The sequence below is a fragment of the Lepidochelys olivacea genome (assembly GCF_965140295.1).
Source record: "Lepidochelys olivacea isolate rLepOli2 genome assembly, chromosome: 1".
Lineage (NCBI taxonomy): Eukaryota > Metazoa > Chordata > Testudines > Cheloniidae > Lepidochelys > Lepidochelys olivacea.
The window spans coordinates 353,832,083-353,855,888 of record NC_140411.1 but is presented as its reverse complement, the minus strand read 5'-3'; the positions used below and the strand labels follow the sequence as shown (position 1 = coordinate 353,855,888).

The 23,806-nt window shown below is 66.8% G+C and overlaps 1 protein-coding gene and 1 pseudogene across 4 annotated transcripts; both read left to right on the top strand.

Annotated features, from left to right (window-relative positions):
• Positions 1-453: 453 nt before the first annotated feature.
• CHKB (choline kinase beta) lies at positions 454-10,321 on the top strand. 3 transcript variants are annotated; one of them, XM_084619830.1, is made up of 11 exons: positions 454-684; positions 2,553-2,661; positions 3,827-3,940; positions 4,293-4,426; positions 5,004-5,108; positions 5,520-5,578; positions 5,930-6,017; positions 6,544-6,652; positions 7,881-7,987; positions 8,322-8,403; positions 9,030-10,321. In XM_084619830.1, the coding sequence occupies exons 1-11, from the start codon at positions 503-505 to the stop codon at positions 9,153-9,155; spliced, it is 1,215 nt and encodes a 404-aa protein (XP_084475956.1). In that variant the 5' UTR covers positions 454-502; the 3' UTR covers positions 9,156-10,321. The 3 variants fall into 3 exon arrangements, with proteins under 3 accessions (XP_084475956.1, XP_084475957.1, XP_084475958.1); XM_084619831.1 differs by having other exon boundaries at positions 465-679; XM_084619832.1 differs by having other exon boundaries at positions 466-684; positions 9,053-10,321.
• A 2,978-nt stretch (positions 10,322-13,299) lies between these two features.
• Positions 13,300-21,467, top strand: LOC311525371 (kelch repeat and BTB domain-containing protein 11-like; annotated as a pseudogene). The gene is made up of 3 exons: positions 13,300-13,997; positions 16,338-16,574; positions 21,110-21,467. The product of its transcript is annotated as a kelch repeat and BTB domain-containing protein 11-like (transcript).
• Positions 21,468-23,806: the final 2,339 nt, after the last annotated feature.

Here is a 23,806-nt window from a genome sequence, read left to right as displayed (position 1 = left end):
GCCGGGCCGGCGGCGATTGGCGGAGGCCGGCGGGGCGGGCGGCGATTGGCGGAGGCGGAGCCGGGCGGGCGGCGATTGGCGGAGGCCGGCGGGGGCGGGCGGCGATTGGCGGAGGCGGAGCCGGGCCGGCGGCGATTGGCGGAGGCCGGCGGGGGCGGGCGGCGATTGGCGGAGGCCGGCGGGGGCGGGCGGCGATTGGCGGAGGCGGAGCCGGGCGGGCGGCGATTGGCGGAGGCCGGCGGGGGCGGGCGGCGATTGGCGGAGGCGGAGCCGGGCCGGCGGCGATTGGCGGAGGCCGGCGGGGGCGGGCGGCGATTGGCGGAGGCCGGCGGGGGCGGGCGGCGATTGGCGGAGGCGGAGCCGGGCGGGCGGCGATTGGCGGAGGCCGGCGGGGGCGGGCGGCGATTGGCGGAGGCGGAGCCGGGCCGGCGGCGATTGGCGGAGGCCGGCGGGGGCGGGCGGCGATTGGCGGAGCCGGGCCGGCGGCGAGCTGGAGCTGGCGATGGAGGCGGCGGCCCCCGGCGCGCGCTGCCCGGGCGATGGCGAGTGCGCGGGGCCCGGCCCCCCCCGCGGCCCCGCCGTGCCCGGCCACACCCGGCTCCGCGCCTTCCTGTGGTGCCGCGAGTTCCTGGCCGGCGCCTGGAAGCTGCTCGAGCCCGAGGAGCTCGGCATCAGCCCGGTCAGGTACCGGGGCGGGGCGGGGTCCGGTCCGGGAGCCGGACCGGGCGGGTGGCGGGTGGCGGGCGGGGGCGGGGCCTGGGCTGAGCGGGGGCGGGGCCTGGGCTGAGCGGGGCCGGGAGCCGGGCGGAGTGGCGGGCGGGGGCGGGGCCTGGGCTGAGCGGGGGCGGGGCCTGGGCTGGGCGGGGCCGGGAGCCGGGCGGAGTGGCGGGCGGGGGCGGGGCCTGGGCTGAGCGGGGGCGGGCGGGGGCGGGGCCTGGGCTGGGCGGGGCCGGGAGTCGGACCGGACGGGGGGCGGGCGGGGGCGGGGCCTGGGCTGAGCGGGGGCGGGGCCTGGGCTGGGCGGGGGCGGGTGGGGGCGGGGCCTGGCCTGGGGGGTGGTGCGCAGGAAGCGGGGTCCAGGGTGCGTCCGAGGCAGGGATCAGCCGGGTAACGGGTCTCCGAGCCAGCACTGCCGGGTAGTCATTAGGGTCCAGAGTTAACGCCGCTCTCCGAGCTCCGGGGCGGGCGGGGGCCGCTTAGGGCCGAGCTGGGGGGCGCAGGAGCCGGGAGCCGGACCGGGCGGGGTGGCTGGTGGGGGGCTGGCCTGGAAGGGTTGGGCTGGGGGGGGTGGAGTGCAGGGAACGGGGTGCTTGGAAGCGGGGTCCGGGGTGCGTCCGAGGCAGGGATCAGCTGGGTAACGGGTCTCCGAGCCAGCACTGCCGGGTAGTCATTAGGGTCCAGAGTTAACGCCGCTCTCCGAGCTCCGGGGCGGGCTTGGGCAGACCCTGGGTCGCGCTGGCAGGTGGGCGACAGGCCTGCAGTGTTTCCAGTGACCGCGCAGCGTCTGGAGCCTGGTTGTGGGGCGAGGGGCCCACCTCTCGGGTGGGCTGTTGCTGCAGCGCCCCCAGGAAAGCTGCCTTGGCACAGACCCCTAATGTAGATGTGCTTCACCCCCATAAAACCTGGCTTGTCATCGCCCCGGGGCTCCACTGGCGAGGGGGGAACTCACGGGCCACACGGGCCGTGTCCTTAGCTGGGCCTGGGGGTGCCTCTGCCGGGCGGAGACCTGTGCAGGGCACCCTCCCGCTCGCGGCCCTGGCTGGGTGCGGGGCAGCCGGAGCTGATTGTCTCCGAGCGCCCGCCTGCGAGCTTTGCCCCCGCTCGGTGCCCGAGTCCCTGCTGCCAGCCCAGCCCAGCCACACGGCTCGGAGGGGCGCGAAGGTCCCAGTGCGGCTCCTGCTACCCCCCCACACCCCGGCTCCACAGCCGTGCCCAGGCCGCGAGAGCCCTGCCCGGTCAGGGGCCAGCCTGCTGCTGCTTCCTCTGCCCCCCCGCCTCGCAGGGGCTCCTCTCTCGCATGCCCGGGGCTCCTGGATCATCCCCTGAACGTGCCCTCGGGCCTGGTCTGGCGTAGCGCGCGCAGCTAGGCTTTGGGAAGCAGACCCGTGCCTGCCGCCCGGGGTGAGGCTGGTACAAGCCGGAGAGGAATGGAAGGGGGGTACTCCCTGTCCCCTCGCTCTGGGGCAGGCCCAGGGCCATGCTGGAGTTCCCAGCAGGGTCCTGTCCCGGGCACGGCCGCGGTCCTGTGGGGGCCTGTGCCCAGGTCTCTCCCCATGCAGGCGTAGGAGCCTGGGGCTCTGGGGCACACGCAGCCGGCCCCTCAGCCAGGGCGTGCTCAGGGGTGCTGGAGGGGCCCGGTTCACGCCCACGGCAGGATCTGGGCAGGAGCTCGCTTGTGTGGGCTGAGGCTGAACTGGCCAGGGAGGGATCTGCAAACCTTCCGGGCTGTGCCCCGTCTCCTGGCCTGCCCAGTGCTGCCCCCCAGCGCCTGGGCTGCGTCCCAGTGCACTGGGCCCCGTGGCCTCTGATCTGGGCTCTGCTTCCCTTTGCAGTGGGGGGCTCAGTAACCTGCTGTACAAATGCAGCCTCCCAGACCACATCCTGAGTGTGGGCGATGAGCCCCGGCAGGTGCTGCTGCGCGTCTACGGGGCCATTCTGCAGGTGAGGCTCCCCCGCCTGGCAGCAGGGCACAGGGGTGGGGGCGACCAGGGACCCACCGAACGGCTTCCTGCGCTGCATGCGATGGCCTGGCTGGGGTCAGTGTGTGGGTGAACTGGCCCCACCCCACCTCGTCAGCGACCGGCTCCCTGGCAGCCACGCACTGGGCCAGCTGTGCCCCCTGTCACCGGCCAGCTGTCGGGGTTATGCAGGCCTCTGCAGGGAGTGTAATCGACCGCCCCACGGTGAGGGCCCAGGTCAGCCCTGCCCCCTCCCAGCTGTGCCAGTGCCCCGCAGCCCCCTGCCCCCCAGCTCTGCCAGTGACCCACAGTCCCCACTCATAGCCCCCTGCTATCCCAGCTCCGCCCCCCAGCTCTGCCAGTGACCCACAGTCCCCACTCATAGCCCCCTGCTATCCCAGCCCTGCCCCCCAGCTCTACCAGCTCCCGTAGTCCCCACCTGCAGCCCCCTGCTCTCCCAGCTCTGCCAGTGACCCACAGTCCCCACTCATAGCCCCCTTCTATCCCAGCCCTGCCCCCCAGCTCTACCAGCTCCCGTAGTCCCCACCTGCAACCCCCTGCTCTCCCAGCCCGCAGCCCCCTGCTTACCCAGCCCTGCCCCCAGCTCTGCCAGTACCCCAAAGTCCCCCCCCGCAGCCCCCTGCTATCCCAGCCCTGCCCCCGCTCTGCCAGTACCCTGGAGTCCCCACCCGCAGCCCCCTGCTCTCCCAGCCCTGCAGCACCCTCCGGGCTAGAGAAATGGCTCTGTCCAGCTTAGCTGCTGCTGGGTGCTGACTCTGGGGAGCTTTTTGCACAGGACAGCGAAGGGTTCAAGGCTGAGGGGGTTAATGCCATCCTCCCTTCTCTGGTGGGCTTCTCAGACCCTCGAGGGGCCCCTCCCATGGGTGGTGGGGGTTCCTTTGTGAGGTTCCCCATGACTGTGCACTGGGGTGGGCTGTGGATTGTGGGTTTGCTGCCTCCCCACCCTGGCATCAAGCAGCATCTTGGGGTCACTCACCCCCATATTGTGCAGGGTTGGGGGGATCCCAGGGTCACTGCCCCACACCCTGCACAATCTGAGGGGGAGGGGCACTCAGGGTCACGGCCCTTTCCCCGACTGCACAGATTTGGGGGTGGCTGCCCCTCACCCATGCCTTCTGTCTCTGCAGGGCGTGGACTCGCTGGTTCTGGAGAGCGTGATGTTTGCCATCCTGGCAGAGCGGGCACTGGGGCCGCGGCTCTACGGGGTCTTTCCCCAGGGGCGGCTGGAGCAGTACATTCCGGTACGGGCCTCGCTGGGTGGCCTACCCTCTACCCTTCCCCCATGCAGGATGCCTGGCCCCCAACGGGCTGGCCAGAGTACCTCCCTGCCTGAGTTCAAGGGCTGGTGGGGCCCAGATGGCTGCTGTGCATGGCAGGTGCCTGGGGGTGCCCCGGCTCTGTGCCCCTCCTGGCCAGCTTGCTCCTTTGTGCTGTTGCTTGGCTCAGACCTGTGGGCTCCCGGGGGCGCTGAGAGGGCTCTGTCCCTCCGCTGGCGCTGGAGGCCCCGTGCCAGGCCAAGCGAGCCCCGGGGTCCCTGCCGCCCCCATCCCATTCCCTGGAGGCAGGTGTCTCATGCCTGCCGCGTGTCCCCAGAGCCGGCGTCTGTGCACAGAGGACCTGCAGGACCCCAACATCTCCAGGGAGATAGCGATGAAGATGTCCCGCTTCCACGGCATGGTGATGCCCTTCAACAAGGAGCCCAAGTGGCTGTTTGGGACCATGGAACGGTAACACCTGCCCTCGCACTGCTCTGGGCTACTCTGGCCTGCGGGCTGCAGGGGAGCAGCACCAGCTGTGTCCCCCTGGGGGGGCCCTTCCCCTGCAGGAATGGGGGCCTGGATTGTGCCTGGGAAGGAGTCACCTCCCATCACTTCGCAGCAATAGTTCTGAGGGGAGTGCACCCCCACCCCGATGCAGTGCTGCAGGGTCTCTGCCCATAGGTGTCCTCTGCCGTGGGGCCAGGAGGGAGAATAATGGGCCCTGTCTTGCTGTGAGTGGAGGGGTCCCTCCCCATCTCGCTGCTGGGGTGGGGGACTGAGTGACGGGGTCCCTCCCCATCTCGCTGCTGGGGTGGGGGACTGAGTGACGGGGTCCCTCCCCATCTCGCTGCTGGGGTGGGGGACTGAGTGACGGGGTCCCTCCCCATCTCACTGCTCCCAGGGGAGGCAAGTGGGGGTCTCCTGGAGGAGGGGAGTGAGTGTTGGGGGATTCCCATCTCCCTGCTCCTGGGGGGGGGTCTCCCTTGCTCCCAGGGGAGGAGGCCGGGGCCTTGGCCTGTGGCGGTGACAGGACCCTGCGCTCTAGGTACCTGAAGCAGATTGCCGAGCTCACCTTCCCTCAGGAAGCCCAGCGGAAGTTGTTCAGCCAGCTCAGAGCCTATGACCTGCAGAAGGAAATGGGGAGCCTCAGGTGAGCGCAGGGCCCGAGGGGCCGCCATGGACACGTGGGGGCGGGGAGGGCGAACTGCCATAGAGCCTGGGCAGAAAGGTGCCCCTCCCCCCCCCAGCGCCACAGGGGTGCCCCTCGCTGCTGCTTCCTGCTAGCTCTGCACTGCAACAGGCCCATGCGCTCACCCCCCGTCTCCCATCCGGCTCCCCCGCAGCCGGCTCCGGCTCCCCTCCCCGTGTCCGCGGTCAGCGCCAGTTTTCCTACCCAGAGGTGGGCGGGTCTCTGCCCGGCACCGCGAGTGGCAGAAGCTAGAAGCGTCAGAGCCTGCTCTCCTTGGGGCTCCCTCTCGCAGTGCACCCTGCTGGAGAGGCCTGGGGGAGTGGGAACGATGAAGCAGGCTGTCTACTGATGTCTCTCTCCCCTGAATTCCAGGGAGCTGCTGGAGTCCACGCCCTCCCCTGTGGTCTTCTGCCACAATGATGTGCAGGAAGGTGAGTGGCAGGGGGTGAAATGCCCCCATTGTCTGTTGGCGGTCGCCATTGCCAGCCAGAATAGCCCAGCCTTGGGCCCACTGGGGCCTGAGCCACCACTACAGCGTGGCTCCCCTCCCCACAGCCTCTCTGGGGTTAGGTCGGGGGGACCTCGCTGGCCTGAGCGCAGCTTGTCCCGGGGAGCAGCCTGAGCCCTGCCTGGGGGCCAGTCCTGCTTCGGCTCCGGGGCAGGGCTACATGGGACCTGAGGGGCTCCCCCAGCTCCGACTCCTCCACCCTGCCTGTGTCGCTTCCCCCAGCCCCTGCAGGCTCCCCAAGGTAGCTGCTCTCACCTGTCCTGCCCCTTTCCAGGGAACATCCTGCTGCTGGCTGGGCGCGAGTCACACCCCAGCGACAAGCTGATGCTGATTGACTTTGAATACAGCAGCTACAACTACAGGTTGGTGATGGGAGGTGGGGTCGGCCGTGGGGAGCAGAGCTAATGGGGGGCAGGGTGGGTGTGGTGCCGAGCCGTAAGCTGGTGTGTATAGGACATCCACTGCCCAGCCCGGTGCTCTCCCTGGGCTGTGCGACCCACGCGGGGCTGTCAGGCCGGCTCTGAGGATGGCTGTCCAGCCCGGTGCTCTCCCTGGGCCATGCGACCCATGCGAGGCTGTCGGGGCAGCTCTGAGGATGGCTGTCCAGCCCGGTGCTCTCCCTGGGCTGTGCGACCCACGCGGGGCTGTCAGGCCGGCTCTGAGGATGGCTGTCCAGCCCGGTGCTCTCCCTGGGCTGTGCGACCCACGCGGGGCTGTCAGGCCGGCTCTGAGGATGGCTGTCCAGCCCGGTGCTCTCCCTGGGCCATGCGACCCATGCGAGGCTGTCGGGGCAGCTCTGCTGCGGATGCCCGGTGGGGTGAGGTCGGGGCCGCGAGGAGGCTGGAACCCTGTGAGCATGGAAGCTCCTAACCCCCCCTCTCCCTGCAGGGGCTTTGACATTGGCAATCACTTCTGTGAGTGGGTGTACGACTACACCCATGACACGTGGCCCTTCTACCAGGCCTCCATGCAGAACTACCCCACGCGTCAGCAGCAGGTAACGGCCGCCTGGCTGGGGGAGCCCCTGGGGAGGCCGGAGGGCGGGCGGGCAGGCAGTGAATCCAATCCTTGCCAGGCTGCTGCCCTGTGGGGTGAGGTGCTTGCGTTCTGGTTGGTGGGGCTGTAGCTGTTGGGATTGTTGCTGGGTGTTGGGCCCCTTTCTGAGCCCCCTGCCCCGGGAGCTCCCCTACTCCTCATGGGGGAATTCTGTGCCAAAAACTTAAAAATTCTGTGCAGAATATTTTAAAATTCTGCATATTTTGTTTGTCAAAGTAACATAGTATAATCACGCCAGTTTCAGTTAATTTGGTAATTGATTTCAGAATACCTGTCAGCAATTGTCTGTAACAGTACAGACAACAAAAAACCTTCAGGAAATGTTTCTTGACAAATAGATCCTCACTAGGCATGTTAATACAGACCTTTGAGTAATTCATTTCTACTGTAATACAGAACCGGATTCCCACCCCCCTCAGAAGCAGTGCAAAGGCTGGGGAGAGACGGGGAACGGAGGAGCTGAGGGAGAAGGCAGGAGCCTGGGAATGAACCTGGAGGGTTGGTGGGTGTGGCTGGGAGAAGTATGGAACAGGGGTTTTTTTGGGGGGCGGGGGGGCGAGATTGTTAGTAAGTTGGGGAGCCTCCCCCATGCAGGCCCTGGCTGACCCCTAGCCTCTTCCATTCAGCCAGGAACATCTGCCCCCGTCCCCTGTGGCCCTGCACTCCGCTCCCATTCAGCCCCTGGGTCAGTGCTGCCACCCCACCAGCTCCCGTGCCCCCACCCTAGTCTGTGCCCTCCACTAGCCCTTCTGAATCTATGTGGCCGCCCGCAGCCCTGTGTGCCCCGTGCTGCCCCCCTCCCAATATCCCATGCCTCCTCGCCTGGCCCCATGGGCAGGGCGCTGTGAGGAATGCAGCCTCTTCACCTCCCTCTCTGTAGCGGGCTGCTCCGGCCCTGGCTCAGCTGCCCTCTCTTCTGGGTCCACTAACAGTTTCTGGTGCATAAAAGGGGTAACTGCAGCACCTCCCTAGCAGAATTTATAATTCTGTGGGGAGGAAAAAAAAAATCTGTGGGGGACATGAATTCTGTGCATGCGCAGTGGTGCAGAATTCCCCCAGGAGCATCCAACTCACTCTGGGCCTCGCCCAGATGGGCAGGGAGGCAGAGCCTTGGTTTCCCCATCCTGCGTTTGGGGCCTGAGGCTGAGACTTGCTCGTCCTGCCCGCAGTTGCACTTCATCCGGCACTACCTGTGGGAGGACTCGGTGCGGTGCGGGGACACCACGCAAGAGGAGCAGGCCCGCATCGAGGAGGAGATGCTCACCGAGATCAGCCGGTGCGTGAATGACGGGGGGCGGCAAGGGGAGACCCCCACCCCTGTTTCCCCCACAGAGAGCGGGTGTAGGGGGCTGGCATGGGGGGACCCCCACCCTGCTGCCCTCCCCAAAGACAGATCTTCTCTTTAAAGAGCCCTTCAGCGCAGTCAGGCATCTGTTGCAGGCTCCTTCTCCCAGCCTTGCTGCCCAGCCTGGGGGTGCCTGAGGGGCTCTGAAAGGGGAGCCAGGTGCCCTGGGGACTGGGGAGGCTGTGCAGGCTTGGGGTGGAATCTGGGACATGGCACAGTTGGGGTCTCTCACAGCGTCTCCCCAACGGCTGCTCTCTCCCCTCAGGTTTGCTCTGGCCTCTCACTTCTTTTGGGGCCTCTGGTCCATCCTGCAGGCGAAGATCTCCACCATTGAGTTCGGCTACCTGGTGAGCACAGGGCACGGGCGACCCTGCCCCTTGGCTCCCACAGGGCACTGCCCAGGGCTGCCTGCTGAGACAGGGGCATAGGTCAGGGGGCGCAGCCTGGCAGCCTGGATTCAGCGTCCTGAGGGGCGTCTCTCCTAAACTGTCCCTTTGCAGAGGACGGGAGGGACCTGCCCAGCTGAGCACTGTGGGTACCTGCTGCCTCCCTGTGCCCAGCCCTCAGTGCGACTGCACATGGGGTCCTTATGTTCTGGCTCTGCCCCCATGGCTGGGGGTCTGTGTGGGGTGATTGGGTTCCCCTGCCCCCACAGCTGGGGGGCTCTGTGGGATGTGAAGTTACAGGGCTCCCCTGCCCCCATGGCTGGGGGGCTCTGTGGGGATCCCTGTTCTGGCCCTGCCCCCACGTCTGGGGGGCTCCATGGGATGATTGGTCTCCCCTTCCCTCATGGCTGGGGGGCTCTGAGGGGTGTGAAGTTACTGGCCTCTCCTGTCCCCATGGCTGGGGGACTCTGAGGGGATCCCTGTTTTGGCCCTTCCCCCACAGCTTGGGGGCTCCATGGGATGACTGGTCTCCCCTGTCCCCATGGCTGGGGGGCTCTGAGAGGATCCCTGTTCTTGCTCTGCACCAGCCTGATGCTGTCTCCCTGCCCAGGATTACGCGCGGTGCCGTTTCGAGGCCTACTTCCAGCAGAAGGCGCAGTGCCTGTGACCAGCCCGGCTCTGCCTGCCCCGCGCTTGCCTGCCTCCTGCCTTAGGACCCCGGCCTCGCCGTGCTGCAGACATGTGGGGCCTGGCTGGAGCAGCGGAGTGGCCCCTCCCCGGCCAAGGGACAGCAGCTGGCAAGGACCCCAAGGGACCAACGCCCCCAGACCAGCCTCCCTTGCCCCCCGGGTGGGGGCGGGGGGATGCCCTGGCTGGCCAGTGAGCAGCGGTGGGTGCTGGGGGTCTGGCTCACTCCAGGGCAGGGATCTCCTTGCAGGGTGTTTGGGGGCAAGGCTGGGCTGTCGGGGCAGGGAAACGGTTAATGTTCCGGTTTGGGGAGTGAGGGCATGGGCTGCCCTCCCCCAGTGTGTGTTAGGATCCCCACCCTCTCCAGGGTGGGTTGTGTGGGGCCGGCTCCCCCTGTACCGCCTCTCCGCACTGCCCATTGTCAGATGGTTCTGTGTGGCCATGGGGGTCCCACTGAGCAGGGCGGCTGCAGCCTCGGTCCCCTCCCTGGGGCAGGAGGGGCTCAGCTCCCCTGGGTTCCCTTCGAGTGCACTGGGGGCTGCGCTGGGCATGTGCAGGGGTCTCCGCTCTGGGAGATGGGGCCTGGGAGCTGAATGTGCTGCACGGGCATTTGCCTCTGCCCCACGGTTCTGTCCTTGCGTCTCTGCCTCCCCTGGCCTGGGGCGCTACCCAGCTCTGCTGCCCCACCCTTCTGCCCCAGTGCCCTTCCTGCACCCCATACACCCGCTTCCTGCAGGTGTGGGGGGCCTGGGGCTCCGCGAGTGTGGGCTGCATGGGGGAGACCTGGATGCTCTGCCCCTGCCCCCGGGAGAGCCCCTCCTGCTGGCCCCTTTTCTGGAGAAGCAGGGGGAGTGTGTAGGTGTGTGGCCAGCCCGGGATGCTGCCCCCGCAGGCAGTGCTGGCCTATCTCCAGCGCCGCTCACGGGATGAAGGTGGCAGCTGCTGGCAATGGGGGATGGGCTCTAGCAGGGCCCCCTGCTCCGGCTGGGGGAGTTGGTGGGGGCCACCTCCTGCAGCCCCGCCCCAAAGCGCCTCCCCGCCTGGGCCCTGTGACCGGGGCTCTGCACTCGCTTTCTCTGCCAGCCCCCAGCATCTGCTGCCCCCTGGGAGCCGAGCCCCCGGGCGGGGCCCGCCGCTGCCTAGCGAGAGACTGTGAACTCTGCACTCAGACCAATAAATGCCTGGCACTGTCTGCCTGTGTGTGTGTGTCTGTCCCCCTCCTGCCCTGGGCACTCAGCGTCTCTGCCTGGGTCTGTCTGTCTGTCTGCAGAGCTGCGAGGGTCCCCAGAGCAGTGGGCACCGAGGCCTTGGCCTGCTTGAGGTGATGGGATCTGTGCTCCGTGGGGGGGCACGGACGCTGGCAGGGGGAGGGGAGGCTGGTGCCATCAGGCCCTTAGCGTGCTTGGGAGAGGCGCAGCCCCGCCCTAATGCCCCGGCCCCGGTGGGGGCAGCGCCCTGGCCCTGGCAGTGTGGAAGGGGGGAGCGCGTTTGGAGGCGTCGCGGCCCCCGTCAGCCACGGGGCCGTGCTGGTGCTCCCCGGCTACCCGCCGGAGCGGCGTGTCCGTGTTCTGTCGCGCTGCCCCCGCCTGCCTGGGGCAGGCTCCGCAGCCATGTCCTTCTGTCCTCCCAGGCCTAGCCCTGCTGCTCCAGGCTGCATCTGTACAGCAAGGCCAAAGGCTGGGGTGCCTCCGCAGTCCGCTCTGCCTGGCCCCGTTCCCTCCCCCAGGGCTCTGCCTGGCCCCAGTGCCCTGCCTGCAGGAGCCGCTTCTGGCCGGGGCAGCCTCACCGAGCTGGCTGGAGCCTGGGCGCGCCCCTTCCTCTGCTGCTCTGCTTGGCCGGGGCCCTGCTGCTTCCGCCCTCAGCTTGGCCGAGCTGGCCCCGGGCACCGATGGGCTGGGTCCTAGGCGGGCTCAGTTTTCCCGCTCGCTGGCTGGCAGCAGGTTACAAATAGCTCTGCCCTCCTGCCTGCTCTGAGATTCCTGTGGCGGCCCCGGCCCGGGCCTGCGCTGCCCAGAACTCCCCGCGTGGCCGGCGGCCCCAGGACGGGCCTGCAGGAGCTGCCATGGGCCAGCCCCCGCGGGGCTCTCTGTGCTACTCTGCGCAGCCGGAGGTGGGGGGGCGAAGGCTTCTGGGCTCCAGCCTGGCACGCCGTGACTCGCCCCCCGAGGGGTGCGGCTGGCTGGGCTCTGAGCTGCCTCCTGAGCTTCCTTTGCACTCTGACCAGCTTCTTCCTGCTGCCCAGCAAGGGGCCGGGCGGCCGGGCACCACGGGCAGAGCCCTGGGAGAGCAGCCCTGAGCAGAGGGTCTATAGGAGCCAAGGGGCAGGGCTGCCCCTCATTACCATCCAGACAGATCCCTGTGCTTTCCAGGTATGCTGCTGAAAACGCCACCTTCCTGGAGGGCTGTGCCCGTCGCTGCCAGAGCCTGCTCCCCCATGGGGCCCTGTGGAGCCGGGGTGGGGGCACCCCCCTAAATGCCACTGCACAGGCTGCGTGTTACTGCTTGGGGGCCTGGGCGTCCTGCTGGGCTGGGTGCAGTCCGGGGCCAGGGCCCCGTCACCCGTGAGCCGAGCCCTGCCCTGTGGGTGCATGCAGCCCGCCATCTGTCTGCGCCCGGTGGAGCAGAGCGTGCCGCGAGCCCCTCCCCATTGACGCGAAGGGGCTGGGTCTCCCCCCAGGGCTCTGTGCCCAGCAGCTTGCAGCCCAAAGCACCCCTTGGGTCCCCTCTGCCCCTGTCCCTCGGTGAGCCAAGGTGCCCCCAGGCTGCAGGTCCCAGCCTCCAGCCCCAGGGATTCCTGCTGGCTGTGGCCCCCATGGGCCAGGCCTGGGTCTCCACTGGTGCGGGCCGGGTCACTTCTGCAGCCCCACAGGCCTGTGGCTGTGGCTCATTCCAGCCCGGGCCTGGCTGGGACCACGGAGGCCTGTCTCTGGCCAGACGAGCAGCACGGGTGGGTCTGCAGACCCTGGCCCGGAGATGCCCCCCTTGCGGGAGGTGGCAGCTGCCCAGCAGCGCTGTGGGGCGAGGCCTGGGCTGCGCTCAGTGGCTGCGTCCAGTGCAGTGTCGGGTTGGGGCCCTGGTCTGGGGTGATGAGACCAGGGCTAAGGGCCCTGTGGCACGGAGTCCCCAGGCGATGCTCTGGAACTGCTCCCCATGGAGCCAGTCAGGACTCTGGGGCAGTCGCCTTTCTGTGAGCAGCCTGTCTGCAGGACACACAGCTCACCCAGCTTCCACCTTCCTGGGTCTGACCTCGGAGCACTCAGCATCCTCTGCCCCTCCGTGCGCTTCCCCCAGCGAGTCCGCTCAGGCAGGGTCCTGGGGAAGCCAGAGGGTCCTGCCCCCCAACTTCGCAGTCAGACGTGACTCTCAGCCAGCCAGTAAAACAGAGGTTTATTAGACGACAGGAACATGGTCTAACACAGAGCTTGAGGAGCAGAGAACAGGACCCCTCAGGTGGGTCCATTTTGGGGGGCAGGGAGCCAGACAACCACGTCTGCACTTCACTCCATGTCCCCAGCCAGCCCCAAACGGACTCCCCCTCCAGCCCCTCCTCCTCTGGGCTTTGTCCCTTTCCGGGCCAGGAGGTCACCGGATTCCTTTGTTCTCCAACCCTTTAGATCTCACCTTGCAGGGTGGAAGGACCAGGCCATCAGGTACCAGGAAACAGGGTGTCGGCCCTTCTCTGTGTCCAGACCCCTGCACACACCTGCTCTCTAGGGCTCTGCAATGATCATACACCCTTATCCCACCCTCTAGATTCTTAAGAACTGCATAGGGGAAACTGAGGCACCCCCACAGTATTCAGAGGAAACATTAAGAACAATCCCACTTCGTAACACCCTGGTATCCCCGAGCTACCCCCTCCCACCTGGGAGCAGCTCCCCGTGCCCAGAGCCTGCAGTGCCGGGGGCAGGGATGAGGGGAGACCCAGCCCAGCAGACAGGTTCCCTGCAGGAGGAGGCTGGGGCAGGCCGAGCCCTACGGGGGGCCTGGCACCAGCTGGGGAAAACATGGCCAGGAATCTCTACATGTGTTGCCCCGAGGGAGCTGTCGTCCCCCTGCCCTGGGCCCTGACTCCTCCCTGCCCGAGCTGGGCCAGGCCCTGCTTAGCAGCCCCGGGTCTCTTGGTGCCCGCAGGTGGCGCTGGCCTGGCCGGCTGGCGTGTATTCCGGGATGCTGGCACGATCCCAGATGCAGGAGGCTGCGGAGGGGCGGCTGGTGCTGGAGCACGTCCCATCGGGCGCCTTCCGCGCCATCCTGGAGTTTGTCTTCCTGGGGCACTTCGGGCTGGGTGAGGAGGAGCTGCTGCCCGCCGTCCAGGCTGCCAGCTACTTGCTGGTGCCCTCCTTCCTGGAGCCGTGCTGGCTGGCCCTGCGCCCCTCCTGCGCCCGGCAACTGCCTGTCCCACCTGCGCTTTGCTGAGGCCACCGGCTGCCCGGAGATGCCGGCCGTGCTATGCCAGTTCCTGAGCGCCCAGCTCCTGGAGCTGGTGCCCGTCACGGGCAGCTGGCCCCGCCGCTGCAGGAGGAGCGGCATGGCTCCGGACGCGGGGCCCCCAGCAGCTGCGTGTGCTCCGCAAGGAGAACCTGAGGACCCCGGCCACCCCCGACATGGAGCCCCTGCGCGGCCTCTACTGCCTCCCCCCGGGCCAGGGGGCACCTGGCGCCGGGCCACCGGGCTGCCCTTCCGGGCCCACAAGTGGAGCTTCGGCACTGCCCAGCTGCTGAACCACCTGTTCCTCATCGGCGGCTACCGGAAGCGCCGCGGGGCCCGCGGGTTCGCCTTCCGCATGGCGGCCTTCCGCTACAACCCGCTGGCTGGCTGCTGGCAGCCCACCGCCCCGCTGCTGCAGGCCACTGCCCCCTGCCCTGGTACCTGCCCCCGCCCCGCTATCGCTCCTTGATCCACTGCTTCCAGCCCACCGCCCCGCTGCTGCAGGCCACTGCCCCCTGCCCTGGTACCTGCCCCCCCCCGCTATCGCTCCTTGATCCACTGCTTCCAGCCCACCGCCCCGCTGCTGCAGGCCAGTGTCCCCTGCCCTGGTACCTGCCCGCCCCCCCCGCTATCGCTCCTTGACCCACTGCTTCCAGCCCACCGCCCCACTGCTGCAGGCCAGTGTCCCCTGCCCTGGTACCTGCCCCCCCCCCCCCCGCTATCGCTCCTTGACCCACTGCTTCCAGCCCACTGCCCCGCTGCTGCAGGCCACTGCCCCCTGCCCTGGTACCTGCCCCCCCCCCGCTATCGCTCCTTGACCCACTGCTTCCGACCCACTGCTTCCAGCCCACCGCCCCGCTGCTGCAGGCCACTGCCCCCTGCCCTGGTACCTGCCCCCCCCCGCTATCGCTCCTTGATCCACTGCTTCCAGCCCACCGCCCCGCTGCTGCAGGCCAGTGTCCCCTGCCCTGGTACCTGCCTGCCCCCCCCGCTATCGCTCCTTGACCCACTGCTGGCAGCCCACCGCCCCGCTGCTGCAGGCCACTGCCCCCTGCCCTGGTACCTGCCCCCCCCGCTGCAGGCCACTGCCCCCTGCCCTGGTACCTGCCCCCCCCTGCTGCAGGCCACTGCCCCCTGCCCTGGTACCTGCCCCGCCCCGCTATCGCTCCTTGACCCACTGCTTCCAGCCCACCGCCCCGCTGCTGCAGGCCAGTGTCCCCTGCCCTGGTACCTGCCCCCCCCCGCTATCGCTCCTTGACCCACTGCTTCCAGCCCACCGCCCCGCTGCTGCAGGCCACTGCCCCCTGCCCTGGTACGTGCCCCCCGCTATCGCTCCTTGACCCACTGCTTCCAGCCCACCGCCCCGCTGCTGCAGGCCAGTGTCCCCTGCCCTGGTACCTGCCCCCCCCCGCTATCGCTCCTTGACCCACTGCTTCCAGCCCACCGCCCCGCTGCTGCAGGCCACTGCCCCCTGCCCTGGTACCTGCCCCCCGCCCCCCGCTATCGCTCCTTGACCCACTGCTTCCAGCCCACCGCCCCGCTGCTGCAGGCCACTGCCCCCTGCCCTGGTACCTGCCCCCCCCCCCCGCTATCGCTCCTTGACCCACTGCTTCCAGCCCACCGCCCCGCTGCTGCAGGCCAGTGTCCCCTGCCCTGGTACCTGCCCGCCCCCCCCGCTATCGCTCCTTGACCCACTGCTTCCAGCCCACCGCCCCACTGCTGCAGGCCAGTGTCCCCTGCCCTGGTACCTGCCCCCCCCCCCCGCTATCGCTCCTTGACCCACTGCTTCCAGCCCACCGCCCCGCTGCTGCAGGCCACTGCCCCCTGCCCTGGTACCTGCCCCCCCCCGCTATCGCTCCTTGACCCACTGCTTCCGACCCACTGCTTCCAGCCCACCGCCCCGCTGCTGCAGGCCACTGCCCCCTGCCCTGGTACCTGCCCCCCCCCCCGCTATCGCTCCTTGACCCACTGCTGGCAGCCCACCGCCCCGCTGCTGCAGGCCACTGCCCCCTGCCCTGGTACCTGCCCCCCCCGCTGCAGGCCACTGCCCCCTGCCCTGGTACCTGCCCCCCCCTGCTGCAGGCCACTGCCCCCTGCCCTGGTACCTGCCCCGCCCCGCTATCGCTCCTTGATCCACTGCTTCCAGCCCACCGCCCCGCTGCTGCAGGCCACTGCCCCCTGCCCTGGTACCTGCCCCCCGCCCCCCGCTATCGCTCCTTGACCCACTGCTTCCAGCCCACCGCCCCGCTGCTGCAGGCCAGTGTCCCCTGCCCTGGTACCTGCCCCCCCCCCGCTATCGCTCCTTGACCCACTGCTTCCAGCCCACCGCCCCGCTGCTGCAGGCCACTGCCCCCTGCCCTGGTACCTGTCCCCCGCTATCGCTCCTTGACCCACTGCTTCCAGCCCACCACCCCGCTGCTGCAGGCCACTGCCCCCTGCCCTGGTACCCCTGTGCCTGGTACCCCTGTGCCCCTGTGCCCTGTGCCCTGCCCTGGTACCCCCCTGCCCTGGTACCTCCCTGCTGCACCTGCTGGCTCCCTCCTGAGGGCCCCTGGCACACGCCGCTGGATGGGATGTGGGACCCGCTGCCCCAGGCGCCGAGCCTCCCAGGGCCAGGCTCCCGCCCCCAGCTCTCAGCCTGGACCCCCGGCTATGCGCTGCCCCCCCGCGTGGCGTGGGGCGGGGCTCGGGCGGCTGCCCCCAGGCTCCGGGGTGCGAGGCTCCGGGCGGGGTCAGCTCTGAATCCCCCCGCTCACCTCGCAGCGCCGGTGGGGCAGCGGATTTACGCCATCGGGGGCTGGTACCTGGGCACGCTGCTGGCGCCGGACGGCGGCACGGCCCCCGGCGCGACTCCTGGGCCTTGGCCTCCTCGCTGCCCCTCACCGGCTTCGCCTTCGCCCTCTCGCTGTCCCGCGACCTGCCGCCCTGCGCGGCTCGCGCCGGGAGCGTCTATGCCCTGGGCCGCGTGCAGGGGATGGGCGAGACGCTGCTGCTGCGTTACGACGTCAGGGCAGGGGAGCACTGCCCGGGGAGAGAGCCCCGGCCCCCACGCAGCCCCATCTCCAGCCGCCCGCTCCTCCCTGCGGCTGGGCTGTGATCAGAGACGCTGCGGACGGACGGGAGTCCCCGGCCCGCGCCCCCCGTCTGCTGGGCCGTCTCAGGGAGCCTTCCAGCTCCCAGGCTGATGGGCCTCGCGGTGTGGGGAGGGAAGGGGGAGGAGACTGGGGGGCGCAAGAGGGGCTGGGGCAAACATGGGGGTGAGGATGGGTTGGGCATGGGGAGTGGATTGGGATTAAAGTAGGGGGAGTTGAGAGGGGGATGGGCTGGGGTAGGGTGAGGTCCGGGCAGGGTGAGGACAGGTGGGGGCGTGGGCAGGGGTGAGGTGGGCAGGGTGAGGATGGGCATGGGGGTGGGCGGGGTGAGGCTAGAGGGGTGGGCAGGTGAGGACAGGCATGGGGGTGGGCAGGGGTGGGGTGAGGGGGTGGGCAGAGTGAGGACGGGTGTGGAGGTGGCCTGGGGTGAGGGTGGGCAGGGAGAGGACGGGCATGGGGGTGAGGCGATAGGGGTGGGCAGCTGAGGGTGGGTGTGGGTGTGGGCCGAGGTGAGCTGAGGTCCGGGCTGGGTGAAGGTGGGCAGGCAGAGGATGAGATGCGGGGGTGTAACGGTGCTGCCCGTGGGAGCCCGCTGAGGTCAGGGTGAACTGCAAACAGACCGGGGCAGACAAACCCCAAACGCTGGTGGCTATTCCACTACAGAGTTTGTGTGTGTGTGGGCGGGGGGGTGAGAAAACCTGGATTTGTGCTGGAAATGGCCCACCTTGATTATCATGCACATTGTAGGGAGAGTGGTCACTTTGGATGAGCTATTACCAGCAGGAGAGTGAGTTTTTGTGTGTGTGTTTTTTTTAAAAAAAGGGGGTGGGGGGTGAGAAAACCTGTATTTGTGCTGGAAATGGCCCACCTTGATTTTCATACACATTGTGAGGAGAGTGGTCACTTTGGATGAACTATTATCAGCAGGAGAGTGAGTTTGTGTGTGTGGTTTTTGGAGGGGGGTGAGGGGGTGAGAAAACCTGGATTTGTGCTGGAAATGACCCACCTTGATTGTCATGCACATTGTGAAGAGAGTTGTCACTTTGGATGGGCTATCACCAGCAGGAGAGTGAGTTTGTGTGTGGGGGGGGCGGAGGGTGAGAAAACCTGGATTTGTGCTGGAAATGGCCCAACTTGATGATCACTTTAGACAAGCTATTACCAGCAGGACAGTGGGGTGGGAGGAGGTATTGGTTCATATTCTCTCTGTATATATAAAGTCTGCTGCAGTTTCCACGGTATGCATCCGATGAAGTGAGCTGTAGCCCACGAAAGCTCATGCTCAAATAAATTGGTTAGTCTCTAAGGTGCCACAAGTACTCCTTTTCTTTTTGCGAATACAGACTAACATGGCTGTTACTCTGAAACCTATTCCACTACTGAGATTTGCCCAGCCAACCCAAACCAGCTTCTATAGCCCCTCCCTGGTTACTCAGCCGTCCAAATAATGCTGTTCCCTTAAAGTGACCAGCCTCCGGCCTCCCTCCAGACACACCTGTCAGATACGATGATGATCACTGAAAATCTTCTCTCATCATATTCAAGAAAAGGTGCTTCCAGTCCCAAAGGTCTGGGCCTTGGGTCAAATTATAACTTAGATCTTACCCAAATACACAGTTACGGCCAATTCTTATCAACTGAACTAAAATGTATTTGTCACGGAGTCCCCGGGCGATGCTCTGGAGCTGCTCCCCATGAAGCCAGGCAGGACTCTGGGGAAGTCTCCTCTCGGGGAGCAGCCTGTCTGCAGGACACACAGCTCACCCAGCTTCCACCTTCCTGGGTCTGACCTCGGAGCCTTCAGCCTCCTCTGCCCCTCCGTGCGCTTCCCACAGCGAGTCCGCCCAGGCCGGGTCCTGGGGAAGCCAGAGGGTCCTGCCCCACAACTCCGCAGTCAGATGTGACTCTCTGCCAGCCAGGAAAGCAGAAGGTTTATTAGACGACAGGAACATGGTCTAACACAGAGCTTGTAGGTGCAGAGAACAGGACCCCGCAGCTGGGTCCATTTGGGGGCCAGTGAGCCAGACAACCACATCTGCCCTTCACTCCATGTCTCAGCCAGCCCCAAACTGACTCACCCTCCAACCCCTCCTCCTCTGGGCTTTGTCCCTTTCCCGGGCCAGGAGGTCACCTGATTCCTTTGTTCTCCAACCCTTTAGCTCTCATCTTGCAGGGGGGAAGGGCCCAGGCCATCAGTTGCCAGGAGACAGGGTGTCGGCCATTCTCTGTGTAGATGCCATCACACTGGCCCTCTGCTCTGCAACAATCACCCCCCCTTATCCAAGCCCCTAGATACTTAAGAACTGCATAGGGGAAACTGAGGCACCCACACAGTATTCAGCGAGAACCTTAAGAACAGCTCCACTTTGTCACACATAGTAATAGACAAGACTTGTTTGCTTACATCACAAGACCTGAGCAAACAGCTCCCCTTCTATCTCTAACAATGCAGGCTGCATTTCAGAGCTCTATTCATTTACAGATCTTCCTAACAAGTCTTTAAAGGTTTCAGAGGGGTAGCCATGTTAGTCTGTATCAGCAAAAACAAGGGGAAGTCCTTGTGGCACCTTAGAGACTAACAAATTTATTTGGGCATAAACTTTCATGGGCTAGAACCCACTTCATCAGATGCATGGAGTGGAAAATATGATACCAATGTGATCTATGCCATCATGTGCCAGCAATGCCCCTCTGCCATGTACATTGGCCAGCCTGGACAGTCTCTACTCAAAAGAATAAATGGACACAAATCTGACATCAGGAATTTATAATATTCATAAACCAGTCGGAGAACACTTCAACCTCCCTGGACACTCAATAACAGACCTAAAAGTGGCAATTCTTCAACAACAAAACTTCAAAAACAGACTGCACCATGAAGCTGCAGAACTGGGATTAATTTGCAAACTGGACACCATCAGATTAGGCCTGAATAAAGACTGGGAGTGGCTGGATCATTATAAAACCTAAACCAAATTTCCCCCTATTGTTACTCCCACCTTGTCAACTCTCATTACCATTGCAGAAGTTATTTTCCCTCCCTTGGTATCTTGCTGTCAATTGAATTGTCTCGTTGGCCTGACCTCACATGAGATAAGGCAACTCTCAGCCTTTCGTGTATTTATACCTGCTCCTGTATTTTCACTCCATGCATCTGATGAAGTGGGTTCTAGCCCACAAAAGCTTATGCCCAAATAAATGTGTTAGTCTCTAAGTCTTTACAGTTTGTCCATGGGTCAGGTCAGTCTGTGAGTTAATTAACTCTTTCTGGCCTGGTGTCACCTTTCAGTGAGATATCACATTGCACTCACAATGTCACAGGGGGTGCCTGGGGTGAGGGACCTGGGGTGAAGGTGGGTCTGGGCCAGGTGGGATGAGGGTGATGGGTCGAGTGAGGACGAGTGTGGGGGTGGGCGGGATAAGGGTGAGTCCAGGCCGGGTGGGGCAAGGCCCAGGCAAGATGAGAACAGGTGTGTGTGTGGGGTGGGCTCGGATGAGGATGAGGGGTGGGGATATGCTGGAGTAAAGTTAGGGGTGGGTAGGGGTGAGGGGGTGGGCAGATGAGGACGGTCATGGGCCTGGGCTAGGGTGAGGCGAGGACGGGGCTTGGTGAAGGTGAGGAGGGGTGTTGGGTGGGCAGGGTGAGATGCACAGGGTGAGGATAGACGCGGTGAGGACAGGTGGGGGGAGTGGGGTGAGGGTGGGCAGGGGAGTGGGCAGAGTGAGGGCAGGCAGAGTGAGGATGGGGGTGGGCAGGGTGAGGACGGGGGGACTGGGGTGAGGGCAGGCAGGGGAGTGGGCGGGGTGAGGATGGGTGTGGGGGTGGGTGGGGTGAGGATGGGGGAATGGGCGGGGTGAGGATGGGGGTGGGGGTGGGCAGGATGAGGGTGGGGGGACTGGGGTGAGGGTGGGTGTGGGGGTGGGCGGCATGAGGGGGACTGGGCTGAGAGCAGGCAGGGGAGTGGGCGGGGTGAGGGTGGGTCCGGGCCGGGTGGGGCAGGGGCTGGTCCGGTGCGGGGGTGTGACGATGTGACGCAGCAGGGAGGGGGGAGTGTTGACCTGGGAATGTGCCCTGGGGATGGGAGACCTGAGAGCCTGTCACCTGAGCCGGGACGGGGAGGGGGAGGTAACACCTCTGCCCGGGAATGTGAACAGAGGCTGCAGGAGGGAGCCTGCTGGGGGGGTTTAGTTTTCAGTTTGGGGCTGGGGGGAGGAACACAGGGAACCCCAGGGCTGGGGTCTAAGCTCCCTGCTCCCCCAGAAGGACTTGACTGAGGGGTCCTGGTTGCACCCACAAGCTCTGTTGTGGACTGTGTTCCTGTTCTCCAATAAACCTTCTGTTTTACTGGCTGGCGGAGAGTCTCAGTGGATCCCAGGAAGGGGGGTGCAGGGCCTGGGCTCCCCCACACTCCGTGACAGGGGGCGACGCCCGACTCCCCCACGCTCTCTCGTTGCAGACACGTGGCAGGAGCTATTCCCAACGCTGACGCGAGCCGACGCCGACCTGCCCGGCCTCTATTTCCTGGGGGGCTCGGAGCCCCTCTACGTGGTGGGGGGCAACGCCCAGGAGAACGTGGTGATTTCCTTCAGCCCGGGGGCCCGGCGTGGAGCCTGCCCAAGTGCAGCCGCCTCTACATGGTGGCGCCGGAGCTGGGCTTGCTGGCCCGCTGCCCGCTGCCCGCCCCGCCCTTCCCCCTCTCCTACGAGGCCCTCTTCTTCCTGCACTTCCCTCTGCCCCCACCCCCGGGTGGGGAGCTGGGCACTGAGCGGGGGCAGGCGGGCGCCAGAGGGCCCAGGAGCCAGCTGGGGCAGTGAGGGGACCCCCCGCCCCCGGCTGGCAGGACCCCGTCATGGGGAGCCCGGGGTTCACCCCCTGCCACAAGCGGTGTGCAGCGTGGGCCGGGGGGGCTCGTCTGCCTACTGATGACTCGCTGGCTCGTTAAGGTCACTGTGAGACCCGGACCGGTGCCACGTGGGGGCTGTGGCTGGTTCCCGGCGCTGTGCGGGGCTCTCGGGGACACATGGCGTTTACACCTGCCGCAGGTTCTCCCCGGGCAAAGGCTGGACCGAGGCCGACGTGGCAGCCCGGGGGGACCCTTTGTCTGGATCGGAGGCTGCAGCAGGAAGGGGGGTCCCCGTAGTGCCAACCCCAGCGGGGGGAGCCGTCCTGGAGCCTGCCGAGCTGGGGCTGGGCGCCTGTCACAAGCCTCCAGGTCCCTGGGGTGCTGAATGGTGGGGGAGGAACTCGCAGGGGGCCCCCCGCGGGCACTGCCCATTCCCGGAGGTGGGGGGGGGGGGGCTGAGCCTGGTGCCTCGTTTGTCGCTGCCGTTTCCCCCCCCCCTGGCTCCCAGCCCCCTCCCGCCTTATTTGTCCCGTTGCCCTTTTACCCGTGTACCGGCTGCTATTTCCGGGGCTGGCTCTGAGCCCAGGGCCAGCTGCCGGGTGGGCACCGAGCATGGCCAGGGGCACCATGGGGTGCGCCTCGGGCAGGGGGGTGTCCCGGGCCACACCCAACAGCGTCCCTGGCTCAGCGCCGTCTCCCTCCTCCTGCCCAAAGCCAGGGCACGGCACCGGGTGCTGGGGCAGGCCTGGCCCCTCCCCACTTCCTGGCTGGTGCCCCCTTCCCGTGGCCCAGCCTGGCAGGGGAGGGGGTGGGCTCTGATTAGACCCAGATTTGGGGACCCCCCTGCACCAGGGGTTGCTGAGTGTCTTGGTGAGTTTGTCGCCTTCCTTCGTGCGGGGAGGGAAGGGAACAGGCCTGGCCCACTCAGCCCTTGTGCCCGTGCCTGGAGCACGCCTGGGCACGCTCACACACATGCAGACACACACACACCCTCCTGGCATCCCCCCCGCCCCCCCCCCGAGGCCGTGTCCCCCGGGGCCATGCCCCACTCAGCTGCCCTCCCGGGCTGCAGCCTGGGCAGAGCCCTGCCGGGCGCAGGGAGGCCTGGGCCGGGGACTCTCCTCCAGGTGCCCTTGTGGCGGTGGAGGGAGGGGGCCGCGTGCTGGCGGCTGGCTCCAGGCCGCTGGCAGGGAGCTGGCTCGGTGGGGCTCTGGCCCGGGGGAAGGACACAGGGCCAGGGGGGTTGGCAGGGGCTGGGGCACCTTGAGGCCAGGGCGGCTCGTCCACTTCAGCCCAGCGCTGGAGCAGCCGAGCTCCCCTGCACACCAGCGAAGGGGCAGGCCCCTGGCTGCCCCCTGGCTGGGTGGGCGTCCAGCCCGGCCCCAGCCTCCTGCCCCCCGTGACATCGTCCCCTCCAGTACCGGGGTTGGGGGGGCACAGGCAGGGCTGGTTTTGGGCCACGTGAGGTGTGTGCAGGGGGCATCGTCAGACTCCCCATCCCAGGGCGGCTGGGGGCTGGGAACAAGGCAGAGCCAGTGGCCCTGTGTCAGGACAGCGGCTCCCCTTCGGCCAATGCGGGGGGTCACGGTGGGGGGCTGTCCGGGGCCAGGCAAAACGGCGAGAGGGAGAGGCCCAGGTAGGTTTGGGCCCTGGGAGAAGCTGAAGGCAGAACAGCAAGGGGGACAGGGGGGCTGGTGAGGTCTGAAGGGGGGGAGGGGATTGGGGAGGGAGGAGGCTCCCCGGTAAAGGGGCTCTCCCGGGCGAGAGGCTGGGGGCTCCTCGCTGGGCAGAGTGGGGTAACACTGGGGAGGCTCTGCTGGTACAAGGACAGGGCAGGAGTGCCAGGGAGTCCGGGTGCTGGTGTGTGAGATGTTGTGGCGGGGGGGGGGGGTGTTGTGCGCCGGGATGTTGGGTGATTTTGCAGGAGAGAAAGAACCGATGTGTGGGACGGTCCGCGCAATGCCTGATAATAAACCATCCCCATGGAGGGTATTGGTGAGGCAAGACAGTGTGTGTGGAGTTATTGGGGACTCAGAAAGGGGAAACTGAGGCAGGCATGCCTGCCATGCTGCGGCCTGCTGCAGGAGGGTGCCCTGGGCAGTGGCTGCCCTCTGACACCCACCCACCTAGGTCCCCACCTCCCCCCGTGCAGGGCAGGGAAGGGCAGCATGGCCAGGCCCAGTTGTGCCCCTGCCTGGCTTGGGTGCTGCCCTGGGGCTGGAGTAGCTGTCTCTGGTGAGAAGCCGCCATTCTCCGGGAAGAGCAGCCGGTGCTAGAGCCAGGAGGGGTCAGGACAGGCAGCCACGTGCT